Consider the following 19,348-nt stretch of genomic DNA (forward strand, 5'->3'; position numbering starts at 1 on the left):
CCGCCCTCACCCCTGCTGCTGCCCGGGAGCAAGTGAGACCAGCCAGGGGGGTCCTGTCAGGAGAACATCTCCCCACAAGACTGAGAAGGCCAACTGGGAAACACTGGCGTCTGAGACTGTGAGTTTTCCCTGTAACCTGCAGAGAAACTGGCTTGTCCGTGCAGACGTGACCCTGTATCACAGTAACCATCTATGTCAACAAAACACAGCAAAACAAACCACTTTAGCAGAGGAGACGATGGTCTCTGCCGTCTGCTGAAACCAGCAGGGGAATCAAGAGTCTCTACTGGGAACACAGTTCTTACCTCCCAAAAGCATTTAAAAGAGCAACTATTTCCTGTCGAGTGAGTTGGAAACCTTTAGACGGGCTGTTCTCTGGCAGCTTTTGGATCTCTTTTTCAGAGAACAGTATCTTCAGGGCAGTTCCTAAACCCTGAGTCTGAAAAAAATAGTGATAAACTTGCAATTAAATTCATACAATAACAACTACTATAAAGGTTTAAAGGAATACTCCCAGTCACTTTGATGAGAGCCAGGAAATTCATATGAACTTAACTTTTCACCAAAATGTTGAACTATACAAAATACAGTTTCTACTTCCTCACAAATTACACATACAATAAATTTACCTAAGCTGTTAGAGAAACCTGAATAGTTTAACAGTTTTTGGACACATACTTTTCCAAATTACTAAAATGCCTTTTTTAAATCTAGAAAATATCACGTTAGGATTACAATGTTCAGTATGTCACCTGGAAAGCATTCTTCGCAGCCCCCAGCAAGTCAAAACTTAGAAACTATACGCTTAAGTATAGTGAGACCTGTACTTAATAATTTCTCAATTATTAGCACTAGAGGAAAAAAAATCTGATTTCAGTGCAGCCTCCATTAATGCAATTCTGCCTCTTAACTGTCTATGACTTACTATCACCTTTGTTAAAAAATGAAAGAAAGTATCACACAATCCTTTTCCCGCTGAGTCCGCAGGGAAACGGGCCTCTCGGCAGAACTGCCCTGTTCTGTGACTAGCGGGCCTCCTCTGGATCACTGACACAAATTCAGCGACCAAAAATTGATAATAAATAAAATTAAAATTATATTTTACCCTTTATGTAGGTATGTAAAATACTAATATACTCTGTTTATAACCACCACCTTCAGAAATGAATCTGAGATTGTACCAGCAGAAACAGATACAGTAAAGCCAAAAATCACCGACCTTGAGTAACAGGAAAACGTCTACACACACATACGTAAAACACACCGTTTAATATTAATTGTTTTTATAACTAAAACAGAAAAAGCACATTTCTAATTCAATGAATGAGGACATTTTAATAAAAACTTTCAACTTCTCAGTGGAGAAATTTAAGGTTAGCGATAGTTTCAGAACAGAAGACAACACACGAACCTGTAATTTGCCCCATAATCTGCATTTGTCACATCCAACACAGTCCATTATACGGGAGATATTCTTGAAATGTAACCGGAATTCCTCCTAACATGTGGAAAATATTTTCATTCTAATTAGACATTTAGAATTAAAATGCATTTGTCTAAATTATAAAACATAAAAGTTTGGAAACTTATTAATGAATGAGTTGTGTTTTTCAACAGTGAGGAAGAAAAACACTTGAACGTGTAGCGCATGACATGGTACATGAAACAGCTAACGTTAATGGTTGTTTGTAAAATTCATTCCACATCTTTGAATTAAGATTTAAGAATTAAGTTTACTGAATTTTAAACTTTTTATTGAGGGGCTACTCCATACAAAGAACCAACATGCACACTATGGGGGACACGGAAGTAAATAACACGCTTTTTACTTTGAAGGAGCTTAACTACTGCTCCCATTTGGCATCTGCACACCACCAGTGGGGAATACACCTGTGTTTCATCCATTTTCAATGCATTGCCTCGGGGGAGTGTGAGTCAGAAAGCTCATCTGAGAGCAATGACTGGTTTCCGTCTCCCTCCTTAGCACCGCACCTGCCTGTCCCTCGTGCTCCGTGGGCACGATGATCCTGGGGCTACAGGAGAGTAAGGTCCCCCAGGCCCCAGCACTGGCCAGTGCGGCTCCTGCCTGCCTACTGTCCTTGGATTTTGCTGTTTCAGTTTCCCACACGGCTGGGTAACTCTTCCGCCTGTGAGCATCTGTGTATGGGTTTCCGTGACTCGAAGGGCATTCTCACCTTCTCCGAGGACAACACTAGTTAAGAAGTTTCCTCATCGTTTTCGCATAGCAAACACTGGCCATAAAAATCATCTTATTGGACAGAGGCAAACATTTTATCGCAAAGAACTGGAGCGAGCCGCCTGAAAACCTGGCCATCACAAGCCCCACCCAGCTGCCAAAGGGTTCAGAGGAATCAACACTCTGACCAAAAGACGACATAAATAGAACACAAAACTCCTCTGCTCTCCATTCTCATGTAATTCATGTTCTTTGGAGAAAATGGAAAAATGGACCTTTAAGTTCTCCTTTATACACCTTTGAAAAACAGCAAACAAAATTTCCCGCACCTAGTTGTGAAACCTTAGTCTGTTCTCAATCTTACTCTCCTCACCTACAAAATACACAGTCACAGTTGTCTTATCTACTATTGCACAGGGTGTTCTGAAGATCAAAGGTATAATATTTGTATAAACACTTAGAAAACGGAAGTATTATAAAAATGGATCAACGTTATATTAGATATCACAATAGTAACACGCCTTTAAAACAACCATAAAGCAAAACCACCTTCCAAAACTAAAATACAGTTGTGGCTGAATAACTTACTGCATTTCAGAAACAGCAAGAAACTCTTACCAGCGGAGAGCCACTCAGTGCTAGTTTATTAGTTCTTGTAGCATATCTACATCTAAAACACCTTGGGGCCAAACGTGTTTCAGAATTCAGAGTTTCGTAGGTTTTAGAGATACAGTACCTACACCATTTATTATGAGACACCCACCAGAGTGCACGGCAACACCACGTAACCAAATACACAATGGTTTTTGCAACAGAACGTAAGGATACTCATACAAAGCAGAATTAAAAAAAAACACTCTAAATAGTGTTGTATCAGCTCAAGCCTTGCTAACAAACTAATATGTACCAAACATAAAGATGCTTCAGGTTTTGGAGCTTTCTGGAGTTCAGAATTGCATATTAAAAAAAAAAGATCGCAGAACTGTAGCAGAAAACCACTTGTCAGGCAGTTCGCAGTGCTTTCATGAGCGCTGTGCGGGGACACCATGTTCCTTAACCACTGTGAGCAAAGGAGAACGCGGGGCTCCCAGCACGAGTTTCAGCACGTTCCTGAAGTATATTTTCTTTCTGATATCACAGGTCAACGGGTAACTTTTACTTTTTATGTCACCCCATAAGGACAAAACCATAATAGTTTCAAAAACTGTAACATTCCGTAAGATAAAATTTAGAAAATATGCTATTTATTGCCTTCAAAATGGCGAACAGTGCATGATTTTTTTGAGAGATGCATCAAAGCAGCAATGCACACTGTGATTTTAAAGAAAACTTTCTCTCAAAATGATGCCTTTTAAAAAGACATTTATAAAGATGTGATTAGTCAGAGTCATGACTGAGGATTCACTAAGCAGCTGGTCAAACTAGAAAGGAGAAAGGAGCTGAGAAGGAAGGAGGCAGAGGTTTCTGTATCAACTACAGTAAAATCCAGTCCGACCAACTTCAGCAAAATGGAGAACTGGCGAAGAAAGTTTAGATGAATGGGATTAAAACACAACCAGTAAACTGCCCCCACCCTGATCCCCAGTCAACAACTTTTTACCTTTAACGACTTGGCTCCCTTTTTGTCACCTGCGAACATGGACCTCTCATCAAAGTGCATGGGGAAGGACCTGGGGATGACAATACTGTAAGTTACGGACGAAAAATTCACGCTCTGGTGGCATCTTCTATTCCTACAAATACCACACTTTTTCAAATTCACACTTTACTCATGTGTCAGGATTGGTAACGTAGGAAAGTGGCAAACAGTTCACAAACAGACTATTCAATAAAAGAGTCAAGCAAGATTAAAAGGGCTTTGTGATTTGTAAGACTGTAACATTTTGAAAAAATTACATGATAAAAATAACCTAAAAAATTAACTAAAAACAATTTATATACATAAATGTAAATATCTTTTGAAATGTAATGCGTAATTTACCTTAAACACTTCTTAACCCAACTTTCCTCCACGATCATTTTAACCATCAATAAACTTAAGTTTCATAGACCCAGCACTTTGGTTTAAAGTTAGTCTTACAGAAAGTAAGGTTAGTGTTCCCTTAGACAATACATCGTTAGGCTAACACGCACTACATGTGAATTTTAAAAGCAACTGGAAGAAATCAAAATCAGTTGAAAGAACATTTAAATAGCATTAAATTTTGAGACTACATAAAATTTAGTTATATTCAAAAATACAGCCTATTCTCAAGCGTGAAAGTTTATACAACAATGCTTTATGGATCCTTTTCCGTCATCACTTTTAGAAAAACGCTTAAATGCCGCCACTCCGTGTACACTCTGGTTCTGGCCCCTCCTCCCAGCCTTCAGGAGGCGGCCTTCGCTGCACTTCAAGCCCCACCCCGCCCAGCTGCAGGGCGGAGCACTTCAGACTACTGACTGGTAATTCAGCTCTTACTTGGTGTCTTGGAAGATGCTCAGCAGAAGGGCTTTTGTGTCCGCATCGTCTTCCACATTTCCCGTGTAGAGGTCGACAACTGAGCGCTCAAAGTAGGGGGCCACCTTTGTTAAAGCTCGAAGCTCAATTAAATATAAAAAGTACAGATTCTTTAGCCTTCTTGGACCTTCTCCCTTGGTTTCCACGGGGTCGAAGCGGTGTTTAAATTCTTTCATATTAGGTCCCCAGCTAGGTTTCCCCCAGGTTTCTAAAGAGAAAGAGAGATACATGACATCCTTTTAATAAACAGAATGTTTTTTCCTCTGTGGAGAGTATGTTATTTTCCCCCAACAATTTTTATACTAATAGAAGGCAAAGTTTCTATGTAAAAGTCTGGTTACCTTCCAGAAGATAATTTGCGCACAGATGTAAATTGATGCTAGCATGAAGTCCTGATATCAGTTTATAGAAGACTCTTTTCTCCAGACACAAGCCTATTCAGGAGAAGATTGAAAAAGAAATCACATCCATTTAGATAACAGAAATAATCAAGAAGATGCGGTACACAGGCTGGTTTTTTAAAGTTAAGATTCAAATACATCAAAAATAAATCAAGGAAAAATATAAAATAACTGGATCGAGATTCTCTCACTAGGTGAAACAGGATTCTGACTGCAGAATGGCATTAACTGAACACGAGATCCTAATGCAGAAGGAGACGGGAGTGTCTGGCCTAGCCGAGGCCCACACACTGGGCGCACCTGGTAAGTCCTCGTGCTACCCAGAGGGCAACAGCGCAGCTTTCCCACAGGCTAGGCTCGGGCAAGGCAGACGCAGGGCCCCGCTGCGGCTCCACAGTAGCTGTTTCTCCTCCTCCCTCCCCTACAGATGCTCCTTATTTGAACCTACCTGACCGCAGAGGGACGGGAGCCTGAACGCTGCTTCTCTCCTTCCTCCAGAACCCTCAGTGCGTGTCTCACTAGCCCTCTGCCGTGGAACTCTCTAGTTCTACTCAGCTACGTGTTCCACTCGTAAGGAGCCAAAACGTGGGAAACAGACATCCAGGAATTTCAGCCAATAAGAAATAAAGGTGTGCTGATTATGTACTGAGTAAAATCATATCAAGATGGAGTTCAGGAATATGATGGAGGATTATTTTACAGCCTTCTTAAGCCACACAGGCTTTTGCTCAAAACAGAGGTCAAGATTATTTCACAGCCTGTCCTACCCCCGTCTCCACTTAAAAATATCTTCTCTTATTATACGGGTAATGCACATCATGAATGCACTTAATCCATTAAAAACATTTAAAAATGCTTAGGATGATAAATTTTGTGCTATGTATAATTTATCACAATTGAAAAAGATAAACATGTTTTAGAAAATATTCTTTATAGAAAAATATAATAAATAAATAAAAACGCAAAAAAGCAAGTTTTAAGACTCCACCAGAGGCAGAACAATAACTTTTTCCCTTTCCTACCACCCAACAGGGTTTGTTTTCGTCTTTTTTGCTTTTTGTTTTTTTTTAACTTTCCCCCTGGGGGAAAATGGGCTTCAACAGCAGAAAAACTAAAGAAATAACCTCCTGTGTATGCTGGAGGACTTTTAAATGTGTACGTGGCTTACTCTGCATCTTTTCAGGATCTTTTAGATCTTCAATTTACTCTCCCTGTATGTTCTACCACAGGTGGATCTGAAGCAAGGAGCTTCTAATAGGAAGAAATAATTATTTTGAGCTGTCATCCTCTAATTTGGAATGCTTCCTAGAATATTCTCATTGTCATGGATGGAGACCAAAAGGTTGAAATTAAATTCCCTTTTGTGGAATTTCTGCCTAAAAGTATACGGCCAATTCTGAACGCACATGGTAACAAGGGACACGAACAATGTGAATAACTTTGATATAAACCTTAGGTACTAACTCCTCCATGACAACTTCTAGTCAATTAAAGCAGCAAAATGATCAGATCTGCAGGTTTACTTTCTCTTCCTTCCAACCTACTTCTCTAAGCAGCAACACGTCTAAAGACTAGAGAAGGGACAGCCTGTGAAAATTCATGTGGCTGCAAATGAGAACGTGGAAAACTAGGAAGCAGGTCTAGTCTGCAGCCCAGCAGGTCCCTGAGATAAAATGGGGGTAAAAGCAGGGGCGGAGGGGGGTAGACATGTACTTCCATCAACTGTGAAAACTAGGTCACTCAAGCAAAACAGCCGTAATAAAGACGTGCCAAGTGAGTGCACCAACAAGACCCAACCCCGGCAGGAAACTGCTGGAGAGCTGCTCCCGCCCACACTCTGTGGCCAGGCCTGCGCCCGGCAAACCCACTGCTCAGTTTAGAAAGTGGTTCTCCTCTTCCTCTTCTGGACTTTACTTCATTCAAATTCATTTTCAGCAGCTGAATTATAGGACACCAACTGCTTCGCTCACAAAAGGGCTGGATTTACTGTGACACTATTATTTGTCATTTGAACACTTCAGCAATTTTACAGGCATCAGCTGCACTCACAGGGCGGGTGAGCTGGGTAAGCTGGCTCAGCGGCGCGTAAACGGGAGGGCTCTCTGCAGCCAGGCGGCAGCATTCGGGGACTCTCAGTAGCAGGACAGCAGGAGAGTGCCTGACAGTGTACCCAGCAGTGCCCACAGATTTCACTCTCATCCACCGTTACCAACATCCAGAGTCTCTGACCACCTCTTTTAACTTAAATACTGCTTCTCGCAGTTTGTACTTTTGGAACAGTGCTAATTAAACAAAGCTAAGCATCCTTCCCCACAAAGGCCATCTGTCAGCGTTAACTCCCAGCAGAGTCCGCACACCAACAACGTCCTCCTTCACGACGGCTCGGATACGCACACAGCTCGTTAACTAAAGAGAGAACCCCCGTTCATGAGGCTGTGTGACTGACAGACAGACACGAAGTGGAGCTGCTTAGTTTAACTCTGCAGTGATCCTAATTCAACTTGCTTGTCTTTCATTAATATATTTTAACTTTTGGTTTCATAAATTATGGCAATTTGGTAAATTTTTTAAAAGCATCATACACCTAGTTATTAACCAAAGTTGTTAAAATCCTAGAACATCCGTTTTCCATTAATAACACTGTGTATTTTCAACACTGGAAAATATAAGATGCAAAAGTATCTAATAGATTGGGGTCTGTATTGTTTTATCCTTTACTCAGACAAGTTTAGACTATATTAACATGTGTAAACCTGTTCAAAAACCTTCAGAATTCAAATTTACCTTAATTTCATATGTTAAAAATACTTTCCTCCAAAAAGAATGTTTTTACTTAAAAAAAAAGATATGCATAGCAGTTACTAGAAAAGTAGCTTGGATGAGTATTACATACACAACAGCAACAGGACTAGGAATGAATTATGAAAACCTGATGACGGCATCTGCCCTGCATATTTCCATGAAACTAGTTTTCAGCTGACCAACATCCTCAAAATTTTCAAAAACTTTAATTCCAAAACATAATAACCTGAATCATATTATTTTCTTTCAAACACTGTCAAGATTAGTTGTCTAGATAATGAATCCTAAATCGTATGAATATATATTAAATAAGTCAATTCATTGTTTGCAAGAAGCCAATAAGATTAAAATACAGACATTAAGTTTACCTTCTAGCCACGTGTAGAACGACTCTCCTAAAAAAAAAAAATCACAGACACAAAGAGAATTGGGTTAAAATGTTCAAAGGGTCATTTATAAATAAGAATAAATTAAGTCTATGAGATATTTCTTATGACAATGCAGGAGTATCTTTAGAAATGTCCACTGCTTCATGTAAAGTGGAAAAATAGGCCTAAGGTTCTAGACAGTAAAGCCCGAAAGTGACTGACGTAATTCTGGGAGAATGTTCTTACGAACGATATTCTGACTAGTAAAATTCTGGAGAAAACTTTCAGTCGAAATGTAACCTAAATCTTACTCACTAGAAGGCTTAAATACCCACAGGCATGGGGGGAAACGAGATTGAATTTGCTTTTGATGATGACACCACAGCACTGTTTAGAACTTCCAAAAAGTAGTGAATTATGATACAAAAATAAAATTCTTCGTTATTCCATTTTTCCTGAACCGGTCAAACTAGGTGTCTTTCTGAATTGTCTAAAACTACTAAGTTTCAAGGGCTAATTAAAAAGTTCCCTCATTTTCAGGACAATCCCTCAGAACAGTGAAGACCAGAATCCGACGGGCCTGACTTAACTCGCGCACTAATGCTGAGAACAGTCTCTAGTGCAATACTACTCGTCTGAGTGGGAAAAACATGCAGTCAATAAAGACAGCAGTTACACACTTCCTAAGGGCATATCCGTATCTCACTTTAACTGCGAAAAGCAAGGCCTGACCACAAATACTCGACACACAGGTGAGCTGAACAAGGAGTCCAGGGCATGAGCTGGGTGGTGGGGACTCACTTTGCCTCCTGAGAGTCTTCACCTTTTCTGTAACACAACACACACATCTTCCTACAGATTCATTCACTCAACAGCCTGTCACTGAGCATCACTCATCATTATCTCACTTGTGTATCCAAGAAGCCCCAGCCGCTGACAGGGTAAGCCTAGCTCACAAGGGCCTCAGCAACCTGGCCTCTGCTCATCTTCCGATGTAAACCACCCCGATATGAAATGAAGTCTTTCCTACTGCTGACAGAGTCTCCCCAAACACGCCTCGTTTTTCCTTTCTCAACCCCTTGGCCCATGCTGTGTCATCCAAATAGAACATGCTACCTACCCAACTCTACTGGCCTAAATCCGCCCCAGGATTCAAGTTCATCTCAAGTGCCACCTCCTCCAGTAAGCCTGCCCAGATCTCCCCAGGGAGACAGGATCTGTTCCACCTCTAAAGAGCGATGCCACGTCCTGGCTGTACAACGTGCAGAGCACTTCTTTATCACAGTTCACGCATAGTGCTTGTCATTCCTGCTGTGTGTTGGCAGCTCCTGGAGGGGAGGCATGTTTCACACACCTTTCCGCCCTGTCCAGTGCCCACCACAGTGCCCTAGCGCACAGATAAGTAAACATCCATCTGACACAGTTATTTTGGCTATTTTGAGGGACATTATGACCAGTATTCATTTAGTGACCTGCAGTAACCAACTGCTGATAAATTACTATTCATCAGATTGTTACAATGATAACTGAGGTTTAAATTTCAAAGTCAATAAGAAAATTAAAAAGTCACAAGACGAATCATCTGATAAAACTATTTTAACTTCTATTTCTTTAAAACATATTCAAGTAGCTCATAATGACCAGAAAATGGGGGACATGGACTGTGATCCTGTGTCTATACTAAACATAGAGGTAAAATGGTCTTTATACCTTTTTTTTAATATAGGATAAGTTTAAATTATAAAAAACTCATGTCACCATTCATTGGTAGCTATTTTGTGAAAAAAAAAACAGAATAAACAATTTTAATTAGAGGAAAAATCAAATTCTGATAAATAAAAATTTTTCTCTACATCTGTGAAGCAAACCCAAAATCAAAGTTTTAACTCACCATCATCTTTTCCTGAAAGAGAAAACAATAGACAGGATTTCAGAAAATGTCTTACACAGTTCAGATTCCAATCCTATTTATTTTAATACGAGATTAAAACTTACTGCGTGTTAAACTAACAATTATACCATCAACTTCGGTCAGTGTGTAGCCATCCTGCAAACGAGACTTCTTAATAAGCATACAGGCCAAAGAGAACAACATTTTCACACTTTATACGGTAAGCAGTGTCAGACGGCAACTAGAAATAACTGTGAAGAGCACCAGTTTTAACAATTAACTGACAAATACATAAAGTCACCCCTTTACTCATTATGCACACGACTCTCTCTCAACACGTGTTTCCATTCTGGGATACCCTTCCTTGCCAGGTGACTGCTCCTCAGCACATATGAACCTTCATAAAAGCACCTCCCAAACCGTGGCCAGGGAAGCCGTCCCCGCAGGTGCCACAGGCTGCCCCGGCGTGCGAGGACGCAGGCGGCCGGGCTTCAGGACTCACAGCCACGTTGCCTGCCTCAGCTCTGGATGTGGGACTCAGACACAGGTTTCATTTCTGGGAAAACGTTCTGCTGCACAAAAGCTGCTGGAAAGTGGGCTGTGGGAGTCTAGCTGCCAGGGCTCAGGACAGTGTGGAACACCGTTAGGGAGGCTAGATAGCTGCTGGCCAACAGGAGCACCTTCGGGGGAGAAAGCAAATGAGCTGCTCTCGGGTGCCTGCCTTCCACCCAGGGCCCACTCTCCCCTCAACTCTGCGCTCCCTCTCGACATCGCTGCCTCTTCTCGCCCCTCCGTCTTTCTCTGTACACGCTGTCCTTCCTCTCCTCACCTTTCCAGCAGTCTTGTGTCTCCAGTTTATCATATGGAAGTGAAGGAGTCCTTAGGACTTGATGCTTTTATGAAATGAACAATTATATCTTCCGCTTTAAAAGCAGGTGATGATAGGAAAGGTCTGGAAGAATGCCTTCCAAACTCTGCTACAGAAAAGAAAAAGTGTGTGGAGGCAGGTGGGCGGGGGGTCCCCTTTCCACTTTGTGTCACTTTTTTGTATTGTTTCAGTTTTTAGAAAATCTTACAGAGTAAAAACATTTAAGTTGAAAACAGTAAAGCTATGAGGGAAAAGCAATAAAAGAGACAAAGGGTGAGAAGCCACGCACACCTTCTTCATACTCCGGTGACCTCGTCCGCACGTGGGGAGACCACGGGTCCCTGTGCCACAGAGCACACCTACGGGAGGCCCACTCATCCAACCCTCCTGCGTCTCTCTGCTTCCGAGAAACGCCTAGCGAGAGGGATCTAGACCGGGAAATTCGAGTTCCTAAATCAATCCTGGTCTAAAGCAAGCATCAGGATGGCCCGTCAGTCCCAGGGCTGCACCCAGCTTGGCTCCTCGTTCACAACAGACTCAGGATATGCCTAATAACTCTGTACTGGAGAACCTCGAGCCGTCTGCGACAACGCCGGCCACGTATGTAATTAAAAGCTGTTCTCTAATCAGGTGTTTCCTAATACCCACACTGGAAAAGCAGAAGGTACACCCTGTTCTCCAGGACCTCAACAGTGTGCTCTGTGACGCACGAAGTGAAGCAGCTCCACCAAAACAGCAGAATTCTGTTTAACGGCAAAGACACTTCAGACTGCTGCGGTTTTCGAATTTACATGAACTAAAAGTAAGTAAAATGTAAAACTGAGTTTCTTGCTAGCCACATTTCACGTGCTCAACAGCCTTATGTGGCAAGTGGCCACCCCCTGCTTGGCGAGTGCTCTGGGCAACCAGACTTTCTGCTTCTCCTCTACACCCTGATGACTCAAGGCGTGGTGCCTGGATCAGCGTCCTGGGCCACCGCCTGGGAGCCTGTCGGAGCCCTGGGCTGCACACAAGACCCAGGGTGAGAACCTGTATTCCAGCGAGGCTCCTCGGTGGTCCGTGCGTGCGCTGAAGTCTGAGGAGCACGCTGTGAGCCACCGGTTCTCAAACCTGGCTGCATACTGGAGTGCTTTGGAGAGTGTAAAAGCTGCCAGAGCCTGGGTCCTCATTCCACAGATTCTGACAACTGCGCTAAGACAGGGCCCGGACATCCGGACTTTTAAGAGTTCCCCAGGAAACCTCAGATATACATGGATTGCTCGTATGCCCTATTTTACACAAAGCTCTTAGTTCAGGGCCTGGCACATATCACGCAGTCAGTAAATGACAGTAATTCTATAAAACAGGTGGGAGTCTTGAGACTTACCCAAGTACTAATCTTACACTGTTCGTTCACATTAAGCAAAAATATAAAACAATTGAAATTTTTCTCAGTATAAAGTCTAGTTACAAAGATATCTTGTAAAAGCATGAAAATGCTTTTAAAACTTCTAAAAGCATGAAAATGTACGAAAAACCCACCTCGGCCGGGTGCCAGGGGATTTAAAGGACGATAAACAGATCGAGGCCTGGAAGAGAGAGCATAAAGCTCAAACACGAAATGGTTTGACAGTTTGATGTAATTATCCTGACAGCGGCAGGCCCCCACCCCCCGTCAGCCGCGCCCCAGCCCCGCCCCCGCCACCCCGGTTACTTGAAGCAGTTTTCCTCGTAGATGCTGTTCCACACTCGCCACGCCGAGGGCCCCTTGTAGCCAGTGTAACGCTCCGGGTTCAGCAGCAGGTCTACATACTGGGCAGCTGGAGATCTCTCATCTGGACCAGAAATGATTCACAAAACCATCCATATTTCACCATTTTGCTAGACTGTCACATTACAAAGCAAGGGGGCAGGGTGCAGCTCAGTGGGAGATACACAAGGTCTTGGGTTCAATCCCCAGCACCTCCTCTAAAAATAAATAAATAAGCCTAATTACCTCTCCCCAATAAAAGCACAAAAAATAACGTAACTAATGGTTAAAAAGAGTATGAAAACAAATATATGTGTGTTCCTATATGACTGAAGTATTGTGCTGTACACAAGAAATTGACATAACTTTGTAGACTGACTATACTTCAATAAATATATTTTTTAAATAATAAAATAAAATAAATTCCAAAGCAAAGAGGACTACCCAAAAGTTAGACAAACGCTACGCTTTCAAGTAGTCTCCAACTTAAACGGCAGAGTGGTTAGCACACTTGTGACAGCACTTGACCGAGGAGTCATCATAACTTGAACTTGAGAGAGGAAAATAACTCCTTCCTTTCCTCTGGGTGCTCAACGCTCTCTGAAGTAAAGTAACACGCCTCACCTTATCAGAGGCAGGAGTCAGTTCTTAAGGTTTACCCATCAGGGCTGAACAGACCCAACAGAGTCATAACCCATTTTAACATTTCATGTGATTGCCCCCATGTATATTCCTTCCTAAACACATGCTTGAAACATTCATTCTGTTCGCACATGTTGTATTTAAAAAAGGGATTTCCCTGCTACTCCCTTCTTGGGCTTAGGAAGCAAATGGTGCAGTAACTTTGTGATTCAAATTTATCACTCAGAGTCACACAATGTTCTAGTAAAACAAAAATGCGCGGTATTAACTTTTTACCAATGTTAATATGTTGGTTAACATACTAACTGGTTAACATGCTGGTTAGCAGCACAACTTCAAGAGCTTAACACACTGAAAATTAAATAACCATTTTCCACGTTGAACCAAGTGAGTATTTACTAGATCTGCACTATTTGGGCAACATTTTGATAGAACCTCTCTGGGGGATACAAAACATAAAGAAAAATGGTTTTAAATATTGAGGCTCTTGGTCTGGGAAGAAAAGGGAAGCACATGCTTTCTTACCACAGGAAAATGATGATGACTCTGTCACAGTCGGTGTGCTAATAATACACGTCATGGAAGTGCTATGCGTGTTGGCACGGATGTGTTCTTTTACTTATATGCTTCCTACTTTTTGGTGTCGTGATATTAAATCAATGGTATACAGACACCTGGCTTGAAACAGAGGCCAAAAATGGTCATTAAGACACGGTCCCTCTTGTGTCCATTATCTGTCATTATCACTCCAATATGACTCCATTATCTGTCAGTCACAAGTATTCACTGGCCACTCAGTGACCATAAACTGGGATTATCCATCATAACGGTCCATGCCTTCCAAGACCTACCTGTACTCTCACGACGGAGGGAGAGCACAAGGGTAATCCCAGCTTACGACTCCCAAGTGCGCTGCAGCTAACAGACAATGGAAACGCGGTTCTGAAGACTGCTGGCTCTACTTCTAGCACTAACGTTATTCGTCTGCCCCAACAGAAGGCACAAAAAGCAGTTCGCAGATGGATGAGCAGGAACTGTCCAAGGACATCACTAAGTCTTGATCAATAAACTTAATTTAAAAAATCTTACTTGAAAAACAAAAATTCAAATCATTTAGGAAAGGAGGAATTTTGTAGACACAAACGTTTTGCAATTCACTAATTTCTGTTATACTTTAGATTTCTTTGAGCTGTTCTTGATGAAGTTCACTCGCAAAACTGATTCAGTTATGTGTATAAGCTTTAGAAATATTAATCATATAATAAATATGTACGCATTGACAGACACACGTATGTACACACGCATAAAGAGTGTGTGTGCATGCACATAGGCCTACACTTAGGTGCTGCCATCTGTGAATGTGCAAAAGCAGTAAGTATCAACCTCGTCACCCAATTAAACCAACTAAACAACCAACAAAGGGGGAAAAAAAAAACTTGAATTCAGATATTAAAGTATATGGATTCAAAATACACTTAAGGGAGTGGAAAGTCATACGAGTAAAATCAATTATATCAGTTTGCAAATTACTTTCATAAGTAAAACTTACTTTCCTAATGTTCTTAATGTGTATTTCATTAACTCAATCAAAAATTTAAAAAACTGCAATACTTTTTCAAATCATGAGAAAGGTGGGTTTTGTTAACTTACAGAAGGGGTTAGCAAGCCATGGCCCACAGGACCATGGTCTGCTGTGTATTTGTTAATAAAGTGTTGTGGAACAAAACACAGGGTCATTTGCTCATATACTGTTTTCACACTATTAAGGCAGAGCTTGGTAGCTGCAACAGAGGCCATAAGGTTCACAAAGCCTAAAATATTTACTATCTGCCCACTAAGAAAAGGAAAGGTTTTTCAACCCCTGACCCACACTGACAAGAACGTCACAACATCCGGAGTGAGGAAGGCACGTGGGAGAAAGCACGCACAGGTGGGGCTCCCTACAGCACACCCCTCCTCACTCCTGGGCCACCTGGGACACCGTGTTAATTTGTCCCTAACTGTAACTTCTTCCCACTGTACAGCTGTGTCGTTCATGCAGATAATTCTCTTGGATCCCTACTAAGTGCTCCCTAAGTCTTCTCTTCCTCCCTCTCCAAACCTGCTCCAAAGCTCTTCTTTCTTTTTGACCATGCCAACCATTACCTAAGGATTCAAAGAATTTCCACTGAATCCAAATACCTACTTCTGGGAATCCATCAGCTTGAACTGATGTCTCTCCCTCCTCAAGTGTATCTTTTCCCCCAGGTGAACGTTGTTCTCCCCGTCCTGATTTAGCTCTCGCGCACGGGGCCAGGCTGCGTTCCCTAGGATGCCGGGCACGCTTCCCGCCTCCTCACCCACCTGTCTCCTAAAGCAGCGGTTGCGTAGGCCAACTCAGCGTGCAGGCTTCTTGATTAGACCAAAACTACCCGTTACGGGCTCAGGACCAAGCCTACAGTTCTCCACCTCCACCTCTACCCCTAATTGCCACTAACTTACTATTAAAACATAATTTCCTCAGTCAAGGAGAATCTATAGTTCATAAAGTATCCAAGTAATTTTGATACACAGCCAGATTTAGAAACTACAGTTTAAAACAGTATTTTTAATGTAACAATGGACATGTTTTAAGGGGGAAAATAAAAATAAAAAAATAAAACTGCTTAGGTTACTAATAAACCAACTACTTCATCCAGCAAGTATTTCTTGAGCATGTGCCGTGTAGGGCCTGTGATCTAGGCACTAGGGATCCAGTCGTGAACAAAGAGACAGGTCCTTGCCCTCAAGTAGCTCACCATCTAGCTGACGACACAGCAAACAGAGAAGCTAGCCAGTACACTCACACGCAGTTCTCGGTGCTTGGGGAGCAGCCGCAGCGCAGAGACAGCGGCAGAGGTTATTGCCATTTTACAGGGGAGGTGCAAGCAGGCTTCTCTCATGAGGTGACATTTGAGCAGAAACCGGAAGCAAAGGAAGCAGCCAGCCAGGCATGAAGACAATAACAAACAAACAAAAAGAGAGGGAGAGCAGCTTACCTGAAACTGCTAAATTATTAAAACACCTACTATTTGATCTATAGGGATCACGTTCCTTTCAAATACAGACAAAACCAAAACCAGAAAAACAGCAGAGAGCAGGGGTGTACGGATATATTCCAATAAACTGGGGTGAATATTTAGATTTTGTTCTAATCCAATGATTTTAGATGACCGAAATAACTAAACCATGACTCTAAAGCAACTCTGACAGCATTTTAAAAACTATCGGTGTGAATCATTGGGGCACAAGTGAACGCTGCCACCCAGAAGAGCAGTGGTAATCCAGCTAGTAGTATGACTTCAGGTATTTAGGAACCACATAAAATATAAAACCTATTGGTTAATTATGCTAAAATCTTAAAGGATGATTTTATGTAAATTATATAGATGTCTCACAGGACATCTCTTCCAGTTTCACAATTTAAGAAGCTAGTATTAAAAAATTAACACTATTTATATTGCTGACAGGCAATTGAGCACATCAGTCTAACCACAGCAAGTAATCCCTGTAATTGAGTAGCATTTTTTGTTCAATAAGCACGACCAAGTGTTTCATTTTAATCAAAGAATAATTAAAGTGAGAAAGAAGTGACTATGAGGGTTAAACACTCAAATACAATTAGAATGAAAACCAAAGCACAGATGAAAGAGGAAGCAGCGAGGTGAGCGCCTAACCTAGAACACCGGCGGGCCCCAATAAAACCTCTGCCAATTCTAAATATCATAATAGGGGTATTTTGTTAAATGCCATTATGTCTAGATACCCCCAAAATCTTTGCTCAGATCCAACAGTTTCCTTGCTGACACCACATAAACCATGGTAATAATGTTCCGTCTCCCAGCAGCTTCTCAATTCACCACACTCTGGTAGAGGCTCCCGGTAACCCCCTCCATCACAGACCCGATTCACAGCACAACGCTGCAGGTGAATCTTTAAAAAGTCTTTAGAAAGCAGTGTGACCACCAGATGCTTCACAAGTTCAGGAGCACTTCTGCTATTTCTAAGTCTGCGGGCTTGAACCTCGAATTCTTTTCCACCACCAAAAATATAACAATGCCAATGTAAAGGTGACGAGAGGCCAAATGAATGACTTCAGCCTACTCAGCACAGTTACTGGGGCTCCTCTCCTAGACACGGTATTTTGAGTCACGTCAATTCTCCTCTGTTAGAAGCAGCGGCAGTCACTGCTGAACGTGCGCTTTGTTCCACACCAGGGCACTTGTGGAAAGAGGACTGTCGGGAAGTCAAACTGGAGTTCACCCCAGTGTCCGTGTCTTTATGTCAGTTTGTTGAGACCTCCAACTACAGAATATTTCTATACTATGTTCACGGACCTGTATCTAACTAAGTGGTGTGAACTGGAGGCCTATCGGAGGTGGGGTGTCATAACAGAAAGAAGACAGGTTTGGGATTCAGTCAGATCTGGGACTGAATCCTGTCTCAGCCTCTTGCCACTGTGTGATCGTGGGCAAGTTAACTCGTCTTTCTGAGAGTGAGTTTCCTCAGATATAAAGTAATACACACCTATTATCAGGGTAGCTGTGAAGCCCAGAAGTCATGTATTTAAGGCGCTCGGCAAAAGGCCTGAGACACAGGCTCTCGATTAGCGCCACTATGGAAAAGAAGGTCCACACACAACCCCCGGCATATTAAAGCTACAACTCTGAAAAACAAAAAACAAAAAACAAAAACAAAAACAAAAAACTCTGTACTGTCACTGATTTAAGTGTCTTCAAAGGGTTCGAGTTAAAATAATGTAATTACAATAGTTTATTTTATTACCGTCAAGTTCACAAAAGTGATCCTGTGAATCATCGTATCTTGCCCAGTCAATGAAAGCTTCTTTGCTTTGATTACTATGGGAAGGAGGAATAAAAAAGAAAAACGATTAAACTTGGAGTTGAAAACTGTAACACTGTATTCTATTGTAATTAAAAACAGATAATCTGAGATTACTTCTTTACTAACTAGATGGTGTCACAAATTCAGTTAGTGGTCTCATGAAGGAATGATGAATACAAGTTACATGAAAGACACAGGTACTCATTTCCACGAGGGACACATTTCTTAATGGTATTAAAATTATTTTAGCCCTAGTTCAGTGATAATTACTTTGGCCAGAAAATTAACTTGCAAATATATATATACACACACACACACTATGAAGTTAAAGAGAAAATTCAAGCTGGTCTTTTCAAGGTTGACTCAGAAATTGTAGTAAATACGTATTATTTTTTTCTAAAGTAGGAATTAAATTTACTTTCAACAATTCTTTTAATTTAAATTGCTTCTGTACTGACAGGGCCCAGAACACTAAAACCTGCACTGCTAGCCTCCTCCACCCAGTGTGGGACTCCCTCGTAACACCGATGTCACTTCCATCGTGGCTTATCATTCATTTCAGACCTTACCTCCCATTTAACAAAATCTACGATCAAGATTGCTGACTCACAGAACTGATAAGGAGCAACTACATTCATTCAAGTTAACTTTGACCTATATTCACTTTAACCTACATTCAGATCTTCTCTGCCTTAAATACATGATGGCAGCATCCATGAGAGAAATATTACCCTTCTTTAGTCACGACACAAAAGGAAAAAAAAAAAGGTAAACAAAATTGTGAACCAAGGATAAATCAGGTATTCCTAGCTGTGGCACTGTCACAGCCAGTAATTATTTTGTACCTGAGAACGCCACACGGCACCACACTGTGAGCAGTACAGGAGGCTGGCAGCACTACAAATTTATCGATAAAAAAATTTCCAATTCAACTACCATGGGATTTTTTTCTCCTATAGGGATATATAATAAATTTAAAATAACAGTTAATGGAAACTTTTATATCAAAGGTGGCTCAGTTGATACATATGTTGCCATAAAACAAGAACGCCTAAGTTCTAGTTATAACTAAAATCACAGCTATGGT

General features: G+C 41.5%; 1 protein-coding gene across 1 annotated transcript in view; it reads right to left on the reverse strand.

Moving 5' to 3' along the window:
- The window catches only part of ERO1B (endoplasmic reticulum oxidoreductase 1 beta), a 42,143-nt gene that overhangs the window by 2,525 nt on the left and 20,270 nt on the right, over nucleotides 1–19,348 (reverse strand). The window contains exons 6-15 of the mRNA XM_072971023.1: nucleotides 18,202–18,275; nucleotides 12,721–12,841; nucleotides 12,549–12,595; nucleotides 10,160–10,171; nucleotides 8,269–8,295; nucleotides 5,039–5,131; nucleotides 4,659–4,905; nucleotides 3,798–3,867; nucleotides 1,412–1,498; nucleotides 306–439 (exon numbers count right to left, since the gene is read on the reverse strand). Coding sequence (XP_072827124.1) covers nucleotides 306–439; nucleotides 1,412–1,498; nucleotides 3,798–3,867; nucleotides 4,659–4,905; nucleotides 5,039–5,131; nucleotides 8,269–8,295; nucleotides 10,160–10,171; nucleotides 12,549–12,595; nucleotides 12,721–12,841; nucleotides 18,202–18,275 — 912 coding nt within the window. The remainder of the gene's footprint in view (nucleotides 1–305; nucleotides 440–1,411; nucleotides 1,499–3,797; nucleotides 3,868–4,658; nucleotides 4,906–5,038; nucleotides 5,132–8,268; nucleotides 8,296–10,159; nucleotides 10,172–12,548; nucleotides 12,596–12,720; nucleotides 12,842–18,201; nucleotides 18,276–19,348) is intronic.

This window comes from Vicugna pacos, chromosome 11 (assembly GCF_048564905.1).
Source record: "Vicugna pacos chromosome 11, VicPac4, whole genome shotgun sequence".
Taxonomy (NCBI): domain Eukaryota; kingdom Metazoa; phylum Chordata; class Mammalia; order Artiodactyla; family Camelidae; genus Vicugna; species Vicugna pacos.